We start from the raw sequence: 19,941 nt of genomic DNA, 5'->3' as shown, positions 1-19,941 counted from the left end.
GCTTTCCCTGACTTCTTCTGAGAGCGGCTCACCGTCCGCAGTTGCGAGAAGTGCTGCTGCAATCAATTTTTTTCTCACACGCTGTAATGCCTTTTCCTGACTATCATCTCTCAAATTGCTAAAACCTGACCTGTTGTGTTTTGAAAATCTGTTAGATCAGGCACACAGAAAAAAAGAAACTCAGTATAAATTACTGTATTTATTTGAACTTTGGATGATGGAAATTAACTGCTTGGGGACCTAGTGTCACAAACTGAAGCAAAACGGCTGCCTGCCTCTTCTAATTACCTTACTGCAGCTAACACACTCACATGAGATATTCTGAATTCTTTCTACATCAGCAGAAGAACGTCAGATTTCTCTCAGCATTTATTAACAAGCAGTTTTTAATATAAGTGGAAATAAGAAATTTTTAGAATGAGGCTGTCAAAAGGTTTTGACATAACCTTTTCTGTTGATGAGAGTAAATATCTGCAAAATGCCAAGTGCCCCCTTTACTGTGTTGGCTAGCACATTTCTGCCCAAATACTCCTCTTAGTCTCAGGCATCATTACTGAAAGGTATGCTAAAATTCACAACAGGGTGGCAAATTGCTTCTCTATTTTCTGCTGAGTGTGTAACAAATTTGAACCAATCTTTCATGGATAAAATGATATTGAAAGTCAGACAACATATTGCTCAAAGATTATCGTGTGCATCCTCACTCTCCATCTCCCTGATGAAGAAAACAGGGAGCAAGATCATTAGGTCTCATATATAAGTATTTTTCAGAAAATATTGATTTGCAAGGCTGCGTTTACCAACTCTATAAAATGTAAGTAGTAGCCTGCAGAGCATTTCAGAAATTGGCTAAAATATTTATAGACAGCACATTTTCCATCTACTCAGGTCTTTAAGATACAGAGGAAACCAACATTTATTTCTGCTTCATAAAATATAATGTATATTCAACCTGCAGCAGTTTGCAATCCTGTCAAGGAGCTTATTTAAAAAAAACAGTGTGTAATTTAAAATCAGTACTTAAAAAAAATAAATAGCCCAGCAATGACTTTGAACTATTGAAGAATGTTTTTCAGCTACAGTATTTACCATTTTGAGTGGATAAAGACAGTTTTTGGTGACCTAACATAGTAGATAAATGATCTTCCTGATAGTTTGAAGAAGGAAACAATTACAAAAAATCATTATTAAAAACAGGCTAAACTATACCGGAAGCTGGGCAAATAATTTCTGAAATATAAATTGGTTATATATACCTGTATCTATCTCTGAAGTGAAAAGTTGACATACATTCCAGAAGAAAATGTCAAGCTTCATTAACCAGCATGTAAGGCTTTTTTTGTTTGTTCATTTGTTTGTTTTGTGGTTTGGTTTTTTTTTGTAAATTAAAGCTGTATTGTTTCCAAACAGCACTGAGAAAATAAGACGGGTGTATACTACTTTAACCTTGAGAGATAAAAGTTACAATAGGACACATCTATTTAAAATGTGTTTAAAATACTTCAAGGTGTGTTGAAATACTTGCCTTCCTATGTGTAGCTTTAGTTTGACAATACTTCTGAGCCTGTCTTTGATTTTTTTTTTTTTTGTTAAATTATGCTCTTCTATATATCATACGTTACATGTTAAGTATATATAGAGAGGTCTGTATGTGTATGCATGCTTGTGTACATGGAAGGGATGTTTTTTCCTCTACTCAAAACAGGCAAAAGAGTGAAAATTTCTGCTTCATGCAATGAAGAGCAATGTCTTGGGAATGCTTTATTGATGAGTGCTTGAATAAAGCGTCTGTTTAAGAATAGGAGCATGGGCCAGCCTCATCAGTGCTAATGCAGGAAAATTTAAATTATATTTTTGTGGCCCAGCAAGGCCTTCTGTACCTCTGGGAGATTACTGTAGAGAAGGGCAAGGAGGGCTTCCACACTGTTCTCTATTAGCAGAGCAACATCCTTAATTTCGCGCCCTCCGTTCCATGGGAGTTACCTTAGAAGAAACTGCTGAGATGATTCACTAAAAGTGTTTCCTGCAGATAGCCTGTCTCCTGTAGCAGCCTTGTGAACATAGTGTTGCTCTCCTATGGCCCTGTGTAGTAAAATGAAAGTCGTCCTCTGCTTCATCATTAGAAATAGTTCCCTAATGGATTTTCTTACAACACTGTTGGAAGAGCTGTGCCCACAATATAAAATACCTTTGGCAAGCAATACTCAAAACACATACTGGGAACACAGGTCCATTGGCTGATGCAAAATAATAACCACCAAACTACGTAACTTCTTAAGGCATCTGCGTGACCCTAGATCTCATGCACTAAGAGAGCAAAAGCCAAAACTGTTTTGCCTCTGTACAAAACCTACCCACGGTCTAGTCATTTTGTAAGTTTTCTCAGACATCAATTGTTTCACCTATACAGCTCCATCCCTTGTGGGTGCTGGTCTGAGCAATTGCATGCAGCTGCTGAAGCACTGGATTTTTTTGCTTCTTTCTTGAATGTATTGAGCCTTACCTGTAAGACGTTCAGGGAACTATCTGTTAATGACATTTACTGCACTGAGATTCATACCCCACTCCCTCCTTGTGTGCTGATGTATCCATGTATCCTGACTTGAAAAGAGGCAATACTGTTATATTCTTCAGCCCTTTCTATGTGTATGCATTAAAAAAAAATAAAAAAAAAAAGAACAAACTAATCTCCATAATGCCTCTGCTGTTGCACACCATTTCCCTCTATTTGTAGGTTCATTAGTTAACAAAATTAACACTATACTGAAACCTTTTAAAATCTTACCACAACAAACTATGGTATTTTATCAGGAACTGTTGCTGAGTGCAGTAGAGCAAAAGCTGTGGTGTATATTTCTCAGCGGAGCTTACAAGAGACTTCACCTTTTGCCTTAGTCTCCACTCCTTTTTCCTGCAATGCAGCACTGGTAGCTCACAGGCTACCTGATGCTGCTCTGTGAGCTCCTCCAAAATAAGAAAGGATGTAAAAATGTTGTGTAGAAACCAAGAATGCTTTCATGTTATGTCTCATCCATCTATCGAACCACCCGCTTTCAGCCTCCATTGTAAGGGGAAAAGTGCATGGTCTTATCGTATGAAGCACCCTGCAAACCTAGGATGGTGGGAAGCTTGGTTCCTTGCCCAAGGGAATGCATTTGTGATTTATTTTTTAAGAGAAAATTTTCTTGATTTGAAGAGAAGATAGCAGCTGCAAGAGTATCTTAACACAACAAGCAGTTACTTTTATTTTTAAAGTGCCAGTTAAGAAAAAGCCTCACTTGTAGTCTAGGTATTCAGAAGCACTCATTAGTTATTTTTACCATGCTTTTAGAGCCTGTCCAGAGCTATTGCTCTTGTTTAATTTCTACATGATCTAAAGTGATCTTTGTCCACAGGTAACACTGTGAAAAGTTTAAACCAACTAAATCACCAGAGCCAAAATTTCCAGGTTTAGATGAGAAGACTTTAATAGGAGGTTCTCTCATTCTGAAATCATTCCCATGAGTAGTTTGACTGATTTCACACTAGCTTCCCTTTCATCTTTTTTCCAGGACTGTACACAAGCAGCTGATTTTGTATCATCCTTCTCTTTCCACAGGGTTGGTACTATTTTCTTTTTGCATGCTATGTATTATACACATCAATTTGAAATTAGGCGAGCGGACTCCATACCTGCATTACCATGTGCATACATAGTCTCGCTTTCTACATGTACTTACTAACTGTACTTTTATGGACACTGGTAATAGCTCACATTAAGTTTATGCAGCAAAGTGCTTAAAATTTTAGAAGAAATATTTAAAAATATATAAGAAAGTATTTAAAATATTATTGAAAAAATATATACAAAAAAGAGCAAGAAAATGCCTTCTTCAAACCCAAAGAAAATAAAGCTGTTTTGTAAGAGACAGAAGAGGGACAGCTTCTGATAAACCCAAACATAATATACAGATACCTTTGAACTCCTTAGCTGAGGCTATTATCCGGGTATTAAGGCTCACTGTTTTATTTGATTAAAAAATAAATGAATCCATACTCCAACTTAAATTGTATTTGAAAGATATAAGACCATGAACAAAACAAGAAAGTTTTATTTTAGATTTAAGTGAAAAGCATACTAACATACTAACTCCTCATGAAGACTAGGATAGTTATCAAATAACTTTAACATACTTTTTGGGGGGACCATTTTCTGCAGTGTCATAGATGTTACAAATACAGTATGTTAGAAGTGTACCATTACAAAATAAGATACTTACCTGCAGCATCCACACGAAACTTGTGAGGTTTTAAAGAATGTAAGTCAGCTCTTTCAATGCAAGGCTAACCTTGAGTAGTTGTATTTTGAAAAATTTACACTGACCTGTCAAATCTCACATATGGAATACCTGACTGTTCTAGTCTTTTATTCTATGGGTTAGACCAAAGAATCATATAGAATCACAGAATGATCAGGGTTGGAAGGGATCTCTGGAGATCATCTAGTGCAACAGCCCTGCTAAAGCAGGTTCACCTGGAACAGTTTGCACAGCAACGTGTCCAGGCAGGTTTTGAATATCTCCAGGGAAGGAGACTCTACAAGCTGTATGGGAAGCCTGTTCCAGTGCTTCATCAGCCTCACAGTAAAGATATTCCTCATGTTCAGGTGGAACTTCTGTGCTCCAGTTTGTAACTGTTGCCCCTTGTCCTGTCGCTGGGCACCACTAAAAAAAAGTCTTGTGCTATCCTCTTGAAACTTGCCTCCTAGTTATACCTAAGCATTGATAGGGTCTCCCATCAGTCTTTTTTTTTTCCAGGCTAAACACACCGAGCTCACTCATCCTCTCCCCATAAGGGAGATGCACCGGTCCCATAATCATATTCATGGCCCACTGCTGCACTCCCTTCAGTAGTTCCTTGTCCTTCCTGAACTGAGAAGCCATTAACTGGACACAGTACTTCAGATGCGGCCTCACTAGAGCAGAATAGATGAGGAGAATAACCCCCCTTGACCTGTCCGTTGCACTTTTCTTGATGTACCCCAGGAGACCACTGGCGTTCTTGGCCACAAGGACACATTGCTGGCTCATTATCATCAACTTGTCTACCATGACTCTCAGGTCCTTCTCTACAGAGCTACTTTCCAGCTGGTTAACCTCTAACGTATATTAGTGCAAGGGGTCATTCCTCCTAAGGTGTGGAACCCAGTGCTGGGGTCCTCATATGGAAGTCATCACCATCAAAGTGCATGTTCTCTTAAATCAGACTGCTGCCACTACTTGCTCCACATAACGAGTCTCCATCCATTTTGTGACCTGGAATGAATGTTGGGTGGATTTTTGCAGGATTTTTTACAGAACTGGATATTCTCATCCATTCTCACTACATGTGAGATTCCTGCATATGACAACTCCAGCTATTTTGAGAGATCTGAATATTTCTTCCTGAAGAAGTTGCAGCAAGCTTGGAGGGATCTAAAAAGATATTGTATGGGAGAGTGAAAGAAAGGGAGTAAATGATATAATGAAAGAAGTACTGAAGGACATCAAGGCCATAAGGTTTTCTTGACTCAGATATTGGCAAAGTTCAGCCAGTAGTACAGATAAGAAGTTATGTCTTAGATACGAGCAGGAAATTGAATTTACACTTGCCATAATCTATACCATAGACTGAAGCATAAATAGATTAGCAGATTGTTTGATGAGAGCATGCATCATAGTCCACAGAACCCTTGAAAGGTTTACTCTGTTTTTTTTTTTTTCACCTTTTGTGCCTGCATATTTTTCACTGTTTAAACCAGCCCTCTCTGAAGCGATCTGTAATCCAAATCCACCAATAACGTTTATGTATTAGAAAAAGATAGATACTTTCCAGGAATAATGAGTAGAATCTATTCAAATTGCTGCAACATGAAGTTATTTAGAAATAGCCCCTATTTGGTTTGCTTGTTTTCTACAAAGAATCGGGCTGGTACAATTCTCTTATGCAATTGACAACAGGTGAAGTGCAATCACTTTGGCATAAGGCAAAAAGAAGCCTTCTAAATTAATGAAATATATAAGCTGTACAAGATCAGAAACAGTTCTTTTGAACACTGCACTTTTCATTTTAATGACGCTGCACCCTTTCCTCTCAGAGGCTTCTTTTTCAATTAATTTCTGTTGGAGAAGTGTGAATAGCAGCAGGCTGTTTACATGAGAAGTGTGTCCCATGAGACTGATGAAAAGAAAACCATCACTTACTACTGATGGCTTTTACTGTAGCTGAGAAAACTATTACTATAAATTACATAATAAAAAAAATGAGGATAATGACTCATTCCTGTTTTTAAAGTGCTTTCATATCTACTAAAATGCTGTAGAAGAGTTGCTGCTATCATTATTTTACCATCTTGCCACTTGAAGGCTTGGCTTTCAATGGAAATATGAAACTTGCAGATGGGGTGGGTAATATAATTTCTTTCTTTGTTTGCCAACATTTCTCATTATAAGACTATTTTTATTTGCTTGCAGTTTGACTTTTGCCTGGATAGTATTTTTCCAGGCCAAGTGTCTGCCTCAGGCTGAGTCATTTCAGTTGGAAAGTTTCAGCTACAACTGTCTGGCTGTTTCTAAGATGAGGCAGGAGGGTGGAAAAGTAGGGATGCAATATATTTGGATCCTACCATAACATCTTAAAAAAAAAAAAAAAAGGCATTGTGAGAATCTGAGTCTCGCCTGCCTCATGGATTTAAAGTACAGCAAGTGATGGCAATAGCATCAGGTATTCTTGCTGCCCCTATGAAAAGTTATCACAGGGGTGCCCAAATTTTGCAGTCTAAGTAAAAATAAGAAAATAAATAGACCCCCCCCCCTCCCCTGCAGTTATCACATCCTGAGAAGACATTTTCCAGTGATTAATAGCTGAGAGCTCCCAGGATTCAAGCAGCACTGAAGAAACAAGTCCTATCACTGCCTTCAGTGGCAGAGTCAGTTCTAGCCATGTGAGGCAGATGCAATTTGGTGAGATGTCAGAAATGAAAGCAGACAGATTTGTCTCTCTAGTGCTTATGCAGCTGCCCGTGCTAGGTGTAAGAAGCATGAAAAGACTTATTTCAATGCAGAGAGAAAGAAAAGAGATGTGGGGTCCAAGGGACCAGAGACAGGAACCATCCTGCACTTCTGGACATGTAAATAGGAGCAGCAAACAATGGAGCAGAAGATCAAAGTGGTGTTCAGGATAACAAAAGGGAATCATAGATGGAGTCAGAAGTTAGGAGCAGGCTTGCAGTGGAATTGAAGTAATGGAGTTTGGTAAAGTGGAGTTGGAAAACTGGCCTGGTTTGTTAGATTAGAACAAGGAAGCACAGGGGTGAGATATAGCACAGTGAATGAACGCCCCCATGAAGAGGAAACAGATTGAAACCCAGTGCAGATGGAGAAACTTGAAGACTGGCAGAAAAGGAGGACTGTGACTGGAGGCTGGGAGGATGGCTGAGAGCACTGAAGAGGAAGACTTATTTTCAGTCATGAGAACAAGGCACTGAAGAAATGAGGGCTGAGATGGGAAAAAATGTGGAGACAGAATAGTTTTGGAACCCAGAGTAGAAAACCCAGGACTTGGGCAAGGATGAGCTAGAAGAAACTGAGGTCGACAGGTCATATTTAGGAGGAATTGATACAAAATCCTATATCTTCTGCAGAATATTCTTCTCCTTAGGATGTCTGACTTCAACAGTCCTCTGCCACTGTCAGGTATATATAAAATCCCACTAGCAAACTACTAGAGCTGGGCCAAATGCATAGTAAGAAATTAGTGCTGCTAAGAATCATTCTGTTCTTGGCAAGGACCTATGCAGCATCCTTAGCAAGGCTAATCTCAATGATTACTTCCGAGGATGTCAGTAACTACTGTTTCCACTTTACAGAAGGGGGAGGAAAGGGGTTTCAGTTTACTTTACAAAAAAGCTAAACAGAAAATTACATTAACATAGGCCAAAGCAAAACATGTTGAAAGGGTATTATTACAGTTGCAAAGAGAAGTGGTCAACAGGTATAAACTACCAGAAATTAAGTATATAGTAGTATATAGTAGTATATGTAGTCCGTGTGTCTGTTGCCCCCATCTCCCTCTCCAACAGATACGCATGGGTAGTTTTCATGGCTTTTTGTCAGAACTCAGAACTGGCCAATTCAGTTGTCCAAATACAAAAAAAATAATGCCAAGATGACTTGATTTCCAAAAAGCTCTGTTAGGACTCAGGCACGGTTCCAACAGAGCTATGTCTGCCAAGCAGAAATCTGCATACTTTCCTGCCAGTTTATCCACTCAGCTCTAAGCTTATGGGACTGCTAGCTTCCAAGATCCAGATTTTGTGACAGACAAGGGACAGGCAAGGGATGGGGGAGGGTGTGGCATGCCACATATCTGTGGGACAGAATTATTTGGAGTCTGCAGACCTCTGGGGTAGGTGGCTATGCAGACAACGGCATCAGTTATTCCTAAAAAATGGGACAACTGATTTCATATGGTGTCTAATTGATTCTTCTGATCAACAATGCAAAGAAGTAGCTGGCCTAAGGTCAAACAGCACTTAAGTGCCCAGCTCCTAAGGTTTTGGCTTCCTGACAGCCTGCCAGGTGGAAGGCTGCATAGCAAGGCTCTATAAACCCCAGTCTTGGGCTCTCTGGCAGCCAGGATATAATTTTGAATTTTGAAGTCATTGTCAAGAAACTTTCTGTTCACCTATCAGAGATCTTACAGTGATATCTGAAGAATGTACTCAAGATTTTGCTTTTATTTGGATGTTTGTAAATCTCAAACTGCTCTGCAGAATGGGCAGCCCTCTGGTATATAAATACATGCTCATACTGTTGCATATTTTTAATGGGATGCTGCTTTAGCAAGTGTTCGTTCAAAAAAGAACAAGGATGCTTTACGTACTGGAGAGTTTGGAAAGTGGACAGTAAATGTGGCAGAAGACTGTAGACAGGAAGGCCAGTCGTATGTATAATGCAGATAAATGCTGCCCTGCAGAGCCAAATTCTGTATTCACCTTTGCCACCGATCTCTCAGATAATGCTGTTAAATCACTTCAATCTGTCTTTCCCAGGAGGTTGCTAAGATGAGTGATGTTGCTGATCCGAAGAAGGAAGAACTCTCAGAAGCAACTTCATTTCAATGGGAGCAGAGCTCCCATATAAATGCTAGATAACAGCAGGTGAACTGCAAAAATCAAGCTGTTTGTTTCTGCAATGGAACACAGAAAAAATTGTGGATACTTTCTAAGTTCAGTCTGTGTTTTAGTTGCCATTTGCCAAAGTGCTCCTGATCATGCAGGTGGGTTTTGAAAATGAACAATTATTTCTGAAACACTTTGATATCACAGAGACGATAACCTCAGAAAAGGTTATGAGGAAACTGATAATTATGCCTTCTCAACTGTACTTTTAACCTCCAGTAAGTAAGCTGGGCCATATTTTGTCTTTCTCGGAATGAAACAGAAGTGCCTGAAAACTCATCGCATTAACTTTGGAATCTATAAAACAAAAAGGCAGCACAAACTTTGATAATATTTTAAAGCAACGAGCTACTTCTGACTCTCCACTATTATCTTAGATAAAATCACTATGTAGTTATGGAAGAAAATAATATATAGCCATCTAAAAAAAACACTGTGGCAATGCTGACCTCCAGCTACAATAGCAGGACCTTGAGAATAGTTCAGGTCTGACATAAAAAGTTCACCTTTGACATTTTGGGCTTAGCATGCAAGGACAGGTTATTACCCTTTTTTAAATAACAGTGTCTTGTCAAGGCTGCAGCATGATGAAGTAGCTATGGCACTTTGCAGCCAACTTTGGCAACTCTCGATCAATAGATATAAGCCACGCTGACGTGTTTGCTTTGCATGTGCCATGGATCGCTTTTCATGCTGCTCTTGTACTGCTGACACACCTGTCTTCCACAGCATATGGAGGACGAGGCTGTATCTCAGGTAGAGTGGCAGCTCAGCCCACTGTCACTCTTCAGATGTGCCACATGTTTATGCAAGTTATTCAGAGCATATTCAGTCACTGTTTGAGATTTCTGACCAGCCACTGGCTATGTGAGCTGATTATACACAAAAACTAGAATATGTTCAAGGAAGTCAAATCACTGACAAAAGCTACAGTTCAATCAAAATTGATAGAGCTGGTGATCTTCTTTCTGAGGAGGAACTGTCAAGTTTGAAATTGTAACCTAATGGAATTAAAAAGGGTATTGCATCCGAGGTATCAGCTAGCATTCTCAGTGACTAGCAATATTTTGATCTAAACACCTGAGCTGTAAGTATAGATTGCTGGATTTGTTTTTTTCTCTGGCTACATTCATTTCCATTGTCATATGAAGAACAGTATCGCTGAAGAGGCAGAATTCCCCATCAGATTTACCATGATGAACTGTTAATGCAGCAGCAACACAATTACTAATAACTAATTTGGCATTCAGTTCCTAAAGTGCATCAACATATCTGTGATATTATTGTAATGTCAATCAAGATACCACGTACAGCATGTGACCAGTGCCCTGATGGTCTCAAGTGTGTGAGATGCCTTTTAGAGCCCAAAATACTAGCAGTTTAAATCTAATCCCGTAACGTATTGAAATAATCAGGAATTACATCACTCCAGACTGAAAGGGCTAAACAAGCATAACAGAAAGAAGTTAAAGATTATATGTGTGCAACAAAAGTAATTTTACCTTGCTGTTCTCTGTATGTTATCTGAGAATAGATACAGGACTCAATCTTCTTCCTCTTCTGTCCCCCTGTTACCCCTGCCTCCCCCAAAAAAAACCCAGGAAAAGTTCTTAAGAATTTAGGAACAGTGAAATTATACCTCAATTCTTCCTACAGGTTCACACGAAATGCACTATTTAGTGGCCTCATTGCGCAAAACTAGGTGCTACTGCAATCAGTTTTTCTGCCTTTTGTGTCCTTGTGAATAGGTCTGAACATCGCCAATATCACAATAGTCAGAACACAATGCTAAAAATTTCCTATTCTCATCTATTGCTGAAGTCTTTCAGGGTCATCTGAGCTTCCTTCTTTGGCATTACTTGAATAGATTTTCAGCATCCTATTAAAAATTCAAGTCACATTTATTTACAATGTTACCTTTCTAAGGATCAAGAACACTCAGAAAAGTGCACTTAAGAAGAAAGCAATGTTAATGCTTTCAGTTCCTGTTTCTGTTTATTGGCAGAAACACACATATTAAAATTGTCATCTTATATTTGAAAAGCTGGAAAGTCACTGGCTAATGAAAAGGTGAACTTTGTCATTCAGCAGAGAAACACTCACCAGTGAAGCTTAGGTGACAAACCATTGATCTACTGACTTAGTTGTAGTGAAAGCTGCTCGTAGAAAGCTTGCTCTGCAAGGCTTCCACTTATTATAGAAAGCAAAACTTTGTTAATCGACCGAAGGAGGGCAGAAGTCAAGAGAGAATAACACACAGTGACTGATTAGCATCTATGTCATCATTAAAAATAAACGCAAATCTGGATTAACCTTCTTAAGTGCTCATTATCTAACTGCCAGGAAAATCCCATATGTGCAATTCTGTGATTCTATAAACAACAGAGACATTAGCTTGGCTTTAGATTTCCAAGTTAACCTCACCTTTTACTGTCATGTGCACACTCTGACTGGTGGACAACTGTGGCTGAACAAGGACATTGCATGTGTATTCACCCTCGTCTACTTCCTTCTGCACATCTGAAAGCTTCAGTGTCCCATTGTTCTCAAATGCCACTTGGCGATGGTTAAATGGTAGAAGGTTAGAGTTCTTGTACCACTTGATGGAGTAATATGGGTAGCCGATCACACGGCAGTGGATATAGGTGTCCCGTCCAGCTATTGCTGTGATGTTCTTCATTGGTCGAATGCTTGCTGGCCCTACAAAGGTAAAAAGAAACTCTTGAAAACAATTTAAAGGCACATTTGCTTGAGGAAACATGCATATAATTTTTCTTAATATACAAATGTTAGTGACATTTACAGATGTGACTTGCACAACACTTCTTAACATTTGACAGTTTTTCCTTTGAAGAGCTACTTGAGCATTTTCCCTAATCTTTATATGCTCTAGTTTTTCCTCACCCTGCAGCATACGTACTAATTATGTGGGGATATATGTTTGCATTATCCAACACTTGCCCGATAAAATCTCTGCTGCATTACAAATTAGAAGGCTGAGGATGACTTAATTAATGTGAAATATTAAAACTGATACAAAGTTAGAATCTTGTTACACATGAGAACACTGACAAAGTTAGCCTTTTTTTCCCCACATATATAAATTATAATACCATGATGATGGGTATTAAGCCATGTAGAGCTAGAAATGCAAGCTTAAGCCATGTAGGGCTAGAAATGCAAGCTAAAGTACTGTATACGTGAATAATTACAATGAATGTTGGACAAGTAAAAGAGAGAAGAAAAAGAAAAAAAAAATCCATGCACAACAGGACTAAAGCAAAGAAACTGCGAATTAATAGAGATGAGTACAGGAAAACCAGACTATAGAACACAAGCCAAAGGGTTCTTCCAACATTTAACCATACCATATGCTTTCTAGATGGGGCTGGAAAGGTGGGGGGAGAAAGGGGAAGGATGGGGAAGAAAAGGAGAGGAAAAACAGCAAGTTGGTTTTAGCATTCCAAAACTCATTTCATCACATGCAACAATCTTCTCCACTACAATGAGTTATGTGTGTTTTTTTGAGGAGCTGATTTGACAAGCACCTCTTACGTTTATTCGAGCCTGGTACGGGACGACTCCAGCAGAGTTGTTGGCAGTACAGCGATAAACTCCACCATCTCGGACCTGAGTGTTAGAGATATTCAGGTAACTGACTACATTTCCTTCAGAGGTGATAATCTGGCTGATACGATGACTGCCATCCTTCACAATGGGATCCTCATCCAATGTCCAAGTGATTGTAGGCAAAGGAGTCCCCTTCACGTTGCACATAAGGGAGACTGGCTCTCCCGGACTCACCACTTTCTCACTAAAGGCAGAAATTATTTTGGGAGTTCCATCTGCCAAGGGAAAGAAAAGCAGGAGAGTAGTACTTGCATGCTATAAACCTCTTCCCTTTGTCATGAAGCCTATTACAAAAGCCAAGATCTTTTTTAAAACAGATGCAAACTATTGTGTTCCAGTATGCAAATAATTATTGAGACAGGGAAAGAAATTTTGGTAGCAGAGAAATTAATTTTTTATTTGCTTACTAAAGGTTTCTTCTTCATTTTCAAGGAAACCTAGTACTGACCACTGCTGAACGAAAACCACTTGAATAGATGGTCCAGGGCTCTGCACAACTATATGAACTGCTAAAGTCATACATAATTCCTTGCAAATGACAGACAGCAAAACCTCAACTCATTCAGAATTTTTCTTTTCCTGGTAGATTTTAACTCCTTGGAAAGCTAAGGATGTGAATTCTTTTGCCAAAAGCCAGACACAACTCACATAATCTAATTTCTCACAGCTGTGCCAATCCAGTTTAGTACTGATGCACAATACCCCATTTAGAAAAGTATTAGATTAAGCTTTTCTGAATACAGATTGTCAGTAATAGCAGTGATATCAATTTATTTCTATGCTACAGATAAGTATTCCTCTGAAATTGGAGCATTCAAATGCTTTATCTTGCGATCTGTGTTACAATTTACTTAGCCTGTACCAGGTAAGTGAATAAAGAGAATGGATAGAGATAGAAACACTGAGGCAGTACGTAGGGAGCAGGATTAAACAACCACCTATACAGGGAGTTCAGTGTGATAATGTTTAAGAGTACTAGCACACTGCTATTAGTTAGGAAGTTCTTTCTGAGATCATGCAGTGCGTATTTGTTCTCCCTTGAAAACAATACTTTCAAATATGTATCTAGAAGGAATTCCAGGATAATTTGGAGCAAAAGGTCACACATTAAGAGCAGTATGCAAAACACAGGGAGTAATCCAGTCCAAAGTTCGGACAACAGTGCTATAGGCTACTGTCTGGATTTAGAGAGCCAAGTGGCAAGTAAGCTAACTAACTTCAGTGTTCCTACAATATTAGTGTCTCCAAGAAACAGGAGGAAAAGGGACATCATTACCTAGAGAGGATCAAAAGACACTTGAAAACTCACCTTGTACATGGCGCCTTTAATGACAAATCCTTTCAGTGTTGCACAGGACAGAGGGGGTCAGGACTGACAAGTCTCATGATCTATGTGATGCACTATTAGTGCACGATGTACTGTTTCTATGCACTGTCTCTCATGTGTTACCCTTGTGTTTGGAAGGCTTAAACTATGATGACTCCTCTGGAAATCACAATTATTACATTGCAATTTCAGTGCAACCTCAACCAGGGAACGAAGGGAACCAGCATGATGTATCTAACACTCCACAATAATCTCACTAAATAATAGCAGAACTAAAACCACAACTCTTGCTTGCCACATAGTACAAAACATAAGGCACTGACAATCTTGGGCTGCTGAAAGACTTCAGCATCCCTAGAGGAGGATTTGATCTGATTTGATTTCATAATTTTCTCCTCTTCCCCACTCTCCCTTTCATTTCTTTCCCATTGGTTGTGTGACAGAATTCTAATTTATGTATTTATTTTCAGCTCTACTCTCTCCCTTTCCTTTGCTGTAGATACTGTCATCCCTCAGAAACCAAAACAACAGCAACAAAAAGAAATGTTTTTTTATCTTGAAAGAAAGTTGACACAGGACCAATGAATCTGTGACTGTGCACACCATGTACCTCTGCCATTGCTCCTCCTCCCTCTTCTTTTTATTTTTTTCATTCAAGTGACAGGCTTTTTTTTTGAGATGAAAGCAGACATTATTTCCCCAGTGAGACCCAACTGTCTTTGAAATCTTTCCTGCTGTTTCTTTCTGATAACCTGCACTCTCTCGACATTCATGATAGATTATCAATACGCTCTTTAGGTTTTCTTAGTCACAGGAGATGGTTGCTGAGGTAACTCAGTTCAGGCAGGTAGTCTCTTCTTTTTCTACAAAGACTCTAAAAATAGTGTCCCTGCCGCAACTGCACTACAGCCTCATTAGTGACCCGGCTGTCTATAAATTGATTACATTCCTCACTTGATTATCATGTGGAACATGGTATCAGTTAGTTAAGATGATGTCCAGGCCTTCAGGCAATAGATCCAACCAGAAGCCATGCCCAGGAGGAGATAGTTGGAATTGAATAGAGACCTTTTCCCTCATGTTCTGCCGAAAGCTAATGCCAAAAATCAGCACTACCATCACCATCTGCTCCCTCCCACCTCCACAAAAAAAAAACCCAGAGCCAAAAAAAAAGACACTGGGAGAACAGCTCAGGAGGGATTTTTGGTTTAATTTTTTTTTTTCATTTCAGTAGTTTTTGCTCAGAGTGGGGATCAATAAATCCCACTGACAGTTTATGAGTACCCTCTTCTTCTACCTAGGGTCCACTATGCCTCACTTTACAACAATGACACCAAAAATGACATATATATTGTGGAAATCAGAATCTCTAAACAGATAGTGACTGACCTTCTAGTACCACCTGAACATAGTCTTGAGCAGACATCTTGTCCTTGCGCACAAAGCACTGGTAAGCTCCACCATCACTCTTGGCCATGCCATCCATTATAAGATTCTCTCGGTTGACACCAGTGATCCGGACATTGTTACCAGGGTTGATGATTTCCCCATTACGATACCAGGACAGCTCCTGGTCCTCAGTTCCTGTTACACTGCAGGACAAGGACACTTGGCTACCAACACTGCTTTTTACTTTCCGTGGACTAATCGTGGCTTTTAGTGGTTCTGAAGATTTAAATCAGAATAAGGAAGAGGGAAGGGGAAATAGAAATCATTAAGTATACATGCACATTTAGGTATAATTAATAAATTAACTCTCAGTTAAGGAGAACAACAAAAATCACATCCATATTCTTCTAAAAAAAAACAACCCTCAAGCAAACAACAGATGACTGTGTTTGCTCTAAGCAAGCATTTTTGCCACCAACATCCATAACATAAAACTTATAGATCTATAGGGATATCCTGCTCAACACATGATATAAACCTACACCTAAATATACAGTATGAGTAGCTTTACTGATTAACACCATTGGTGCTGAGGGCCTAGTAGACAATACAGTTGGAGCTGATGATCTCAAAGGTCTTTTCCAACCTAATGATTGTATTCTTTGATTCTAACAATGGCACTACACATGATTTGAGAGCGTAGGATGCTACTTCATGTTAGTTCAGTGCATTATGTGCATTGCTCATATGTGAAGCTCATCTGGTTTCATTTCCTGCAAAAGGAACCCAGTTTACACATTCCAAAACCACTCCCTGATGTCAACAAGTGCAGTGAATGCCAATGACCAGGAGATTATCTTTTAAGTGAGGAAGATCTGTGCTAAAATGTTAACATAGGTACACCCATAGTTATTCATCAGATCTGTCCATATGGAAGTGCTATTTTTGTGGGGGCCCTATAGATTTTCTGTTTTAACATGGGAAGACTACAATATTTTCTAGTCAGCCTTAAGATACAGTAGAATACAGATAATACAAGTTTTATATTGCAGAAAAAAAAACAGAGAATGAACATTGTTGAAGAAAAGTCATAAACATAAATGCAAGGAAAACAGTCCTTATCCTGCTACCTAACAGTTATTGGCATTAATGAATGCAGATCTCATTTCATGCTTTATATATATTGGTTTGACTTCCTTATAAAGATAAGAGACTACTATCACAAGTGATACCATTTCTGATACTAAATACATATCATCCTATTTTTTTTAAACCAACCTGCATACATGCACAGCCACACATATACAGTAAAATTTCCCCAGCTAACTCATTTACTTTACTGAACATTTTATAACACACAGGTAGTTAATAAATATTCAGCAGCGCATTGGGAACAGAGACCTGGAAGAAAAACCACACATATCAGTGGCTTCAGTCATTCTGGATCACAGATGTGCCAGATCTTTTCTCTACGATGGTCCAGAGCAACAGTTAGTTTGTTCTCATATGAATTTTACAAGCTGCTTAGTATCTCTATGTTTCCTATCCAAAATATCACAAAGGCTTAAAACTGTCAATGACTCATTAAACAAAACAGACAGAAACAGACACACTCAAGTGCACCACCAACATCTCAGAGCCATGATGATGAAAGAAACAAATCCTCCACTGCAGCGGAAGGTGAAACTCCTTTGTTCAACTGTTGCTTCCTGCCAACCTGATTCAGAAGGTATCTACTGGCTGTTTGACCACTGAGTCAGTATGCAAAAGGTATGACCAGGGAGTTGGGAATACTTTGGGTATCACTAGCAACGCTATAATGTCATGTCTCTGGAAGTTTTGAATTTATATTATACAAGGCAGACTGAATCAACTAGTTTTTTGAATACATTTAAAAGCAAAGCACCTCCATTATAATTCACAAATTATTGATCTTTGATCTCTGTTTTGTTGTCCCCAAATACATTATGTGTAATTATTTGTGAAGTCATTTTTATGGCCTGAACTGTTCACAAACTTCTCCATTTTCACTCTGCTAGTCATGCTGTATAGGTGGAAAGGTTAGTTCACAAACCATTACTTCTATTCCAGGAAATATATTTTTTTTAACAATAGAAGATTAACACTTTTCCAGTGCAGTGCTTCTGAGTAATAATTATCTTTGTAGAATTTGTGAAGCAGTCAGAATATTCACACGTGAATACTCAACTGAGAGGAGGTATAAGTATTCAGTATTCCCAAGCAGCACGAGTCATGGCAATGAGAGTTTGGCAGCTTTATTCATGAGAACATTTGCAATTTCTTTTTAAGCATCCAATTCATGCTTCTAAATTACATATCCTCCATGTCATAAATTATATACCTACATTATAAATTGCATCTATTTGCACTTCTGATCACTGAATTGTCCAATGAACTCATCTCCACAGAACCTACTTTCTGGTGTTCCACATCTTTGAGATGTTTAAGCATCGCTAAGGTAAAGTAACAAAACAGAAGGTACAGAAAGATACAGCAACACACAGGCAAGAAATGGCCTGAGAGCTTAACTCAGCCCAGGACTTACGTTTCACATATAGTCGCCCTATCATCTCTGCAGTCCCATAGTTGTTCCACACCTCACAGACGTAGTTGCCTGAGTCCGAGGGACGTGTGTTCTCAATCAGCAGACCTGTAACTGTCTGCCGAAACCTGCTGTCAGGCTCCCAGGGAACGTTGTCTTTCAGCCAACGATACTTTGGTGCGGGGTGCCCTGACGCTTTGCAGGGCAGCTCCACTCGCTGTCCTGCCATGGCTTTACGGTGGTCAAACCCATCTAGAATAGATGGAGCTGAATTCGCTGGATCTGAAAGAACAAACAGCAGTTTTCAATGTATGAAAATTCTTTCATTCACAAAGCAATTTGCCAGTGTTTTTTCTCCTCTATTTTTTTTTGCTCACTAGCCCTGTGTTTTATGTACTACAGGTTGCTACCGTGACCCAGCCATCAGTCTGTAATATCTCAGTAGTGGTGGCTGGGATCCAGCAGCATGTACTAATGAAGTATCTTGTGACTGCTTGGAAACCCTCTCACTGGATTTTTTCCAGGTGACAACCATTTCTCCTATCACTTTCATGTCCTCTATCAGAGAAATAGAGAGCCAGAAACGTGCTGCCTTAACAATTATTATCAGTGTTACCCCTACACTGCTCCTCTAGAATGAAGCCAACACATTGTCCATGTTTCTCGGTGGTCTGAAGGCTTTGAATTAAAGGAGCAATTTATTCTCTTGTCAGGAGAGAAATGGGCAAAGACACAGGAATTTCTTTCTGCAATCTAACTGACAGACAAGCCTTTTCTTTTTCTCTGTAAAAAGAATTTAACACGACAAGACTAAACATACAACTTAATGCCCCAACTTTTTGTGCTTGGCTTACTGAGAAAAGTATTTCTTAGACCGATACATAAATTTATGTATCTCACAGAAGTCTGGCACAGTGCCTTCACCAGAGGTGCATGTACTTCACCAGAAATAGTACTTTGCGATTTTTGAGTTTGAAAACTTTTGGAAGCAGAGGCTGACATGATTTACAGTTTTGTGCAGCATGCAGCGTGATGGAAGCCCATCCTGGAGCTACTGCAACATAAAAACTGAAAAATAAATCAACAAATATTTATCTAAGCATTTTCTCATCACACACACTCAATTCACTAAGATTTCTGTCTCACAAAGAAACTCACTGTGCTGATTAACTCCTTTTATTCCTATTTGACACAACAATATTTTGGGGTTTATCTACATGACAGTTCCCTGGTTGTAGGTATGATATTTTCAAGTGGTCTTTGACTTAACTAGCTCAGGTACTGCTCACAGAGCAGCTGCAGCAGGTTCATCTTAGGAGCTGCAAATATTAAAGGAGCAGTTCATGGCAAATTCAAGCTACAGGAGCAATAGCAAAATCAGTACCTAAGCTACTCAGTTTAAAATTAATGTACATATATCTTGATGAATTGCAGCCATAGATGGGAGAGTATGCTTGAGAGCAAATAGCTAGTACAGTTTCGGTAGTGCCTCTATCAATCCAGAAACTAAAATTGTGATGGCAAACAAATGGGCCAAGAAAATTTTATGTGACTATCTAGATAAAACCCTAATTGCCAAGTTCAATGAAAGATTACCACAGCAGTTTTGCTGACACCTAAAGAGCAGAAAAAAGTTGAGTCACTGAAGGCAAAACCACATTCAATTTACAGCAACTTACTGTCTGCCTCATTAGAAATGTGTCAGCGACTAGTTAAACAAATGATTTTGCATGCATCTGTAGCCTCAAGGTCCACATTTGGCATCGAGATGGGTTATATTTTTGAGCTTGCCATGCTGCTTATGTCTGGCTTAGTGAAAACGCAATCTGCCAG

At 39.1% G+C, this 19,941-nt stretch overlaps 1 protein-coding gene across 2 annotated transcripts in view; it reads right to left on the bottom strand.

Moving 5' to 3' along the window:
- The window catches only part of DSCAM (DS cell adhesion molecule), a 460,069-nt gene that overhangs the window by 156,788 nt on the left and 283,340 nt on the right, over positions 1-19,941 (bottom strand). For both annotated transcript variants that reach the window (XM_054085418.1, XM_054085408.1), the window contains exons 5-8: positions 18,112-18,390; positions 15,546-15,821; positions 12,748-13,044; positions 11,624-11,899 (exon numbers count right to left, since the gene is read on the bottom strand). In XM_054085418.1, coding sequence (XP_053941393.1) covers positions 11,624-11,899; positions 12,748-13,044; positions 15,546-15,821; positions 18,112-18,390 — 1,128 coding nt within the window. The remainder of the gene's footprint in view (positions 1-11,623; positions 11,900-12,747; positions 13,045-15,545; positions 15,822-18,111; positions 18,391-19,941) is intronic.

This window comes from Cuculus canorus, chromosome 1 (genome assembly GCF_017976375.1).
Source record: "Cuculus canorus isolate bCucCan1 chromosome 1, bCucCan1.pri, whole genome shotgun sequence".
In the NCBI taxonomy this organism is placed as follows: Eukaryota; Metazoa; Chordata; class Aves; order Cuculiformes; family Cuculidae; genus Cuculus; species Cuculus canorus.
This window is presented reverse-complemented; position numbering and strand designations above follow the sequence as displayed.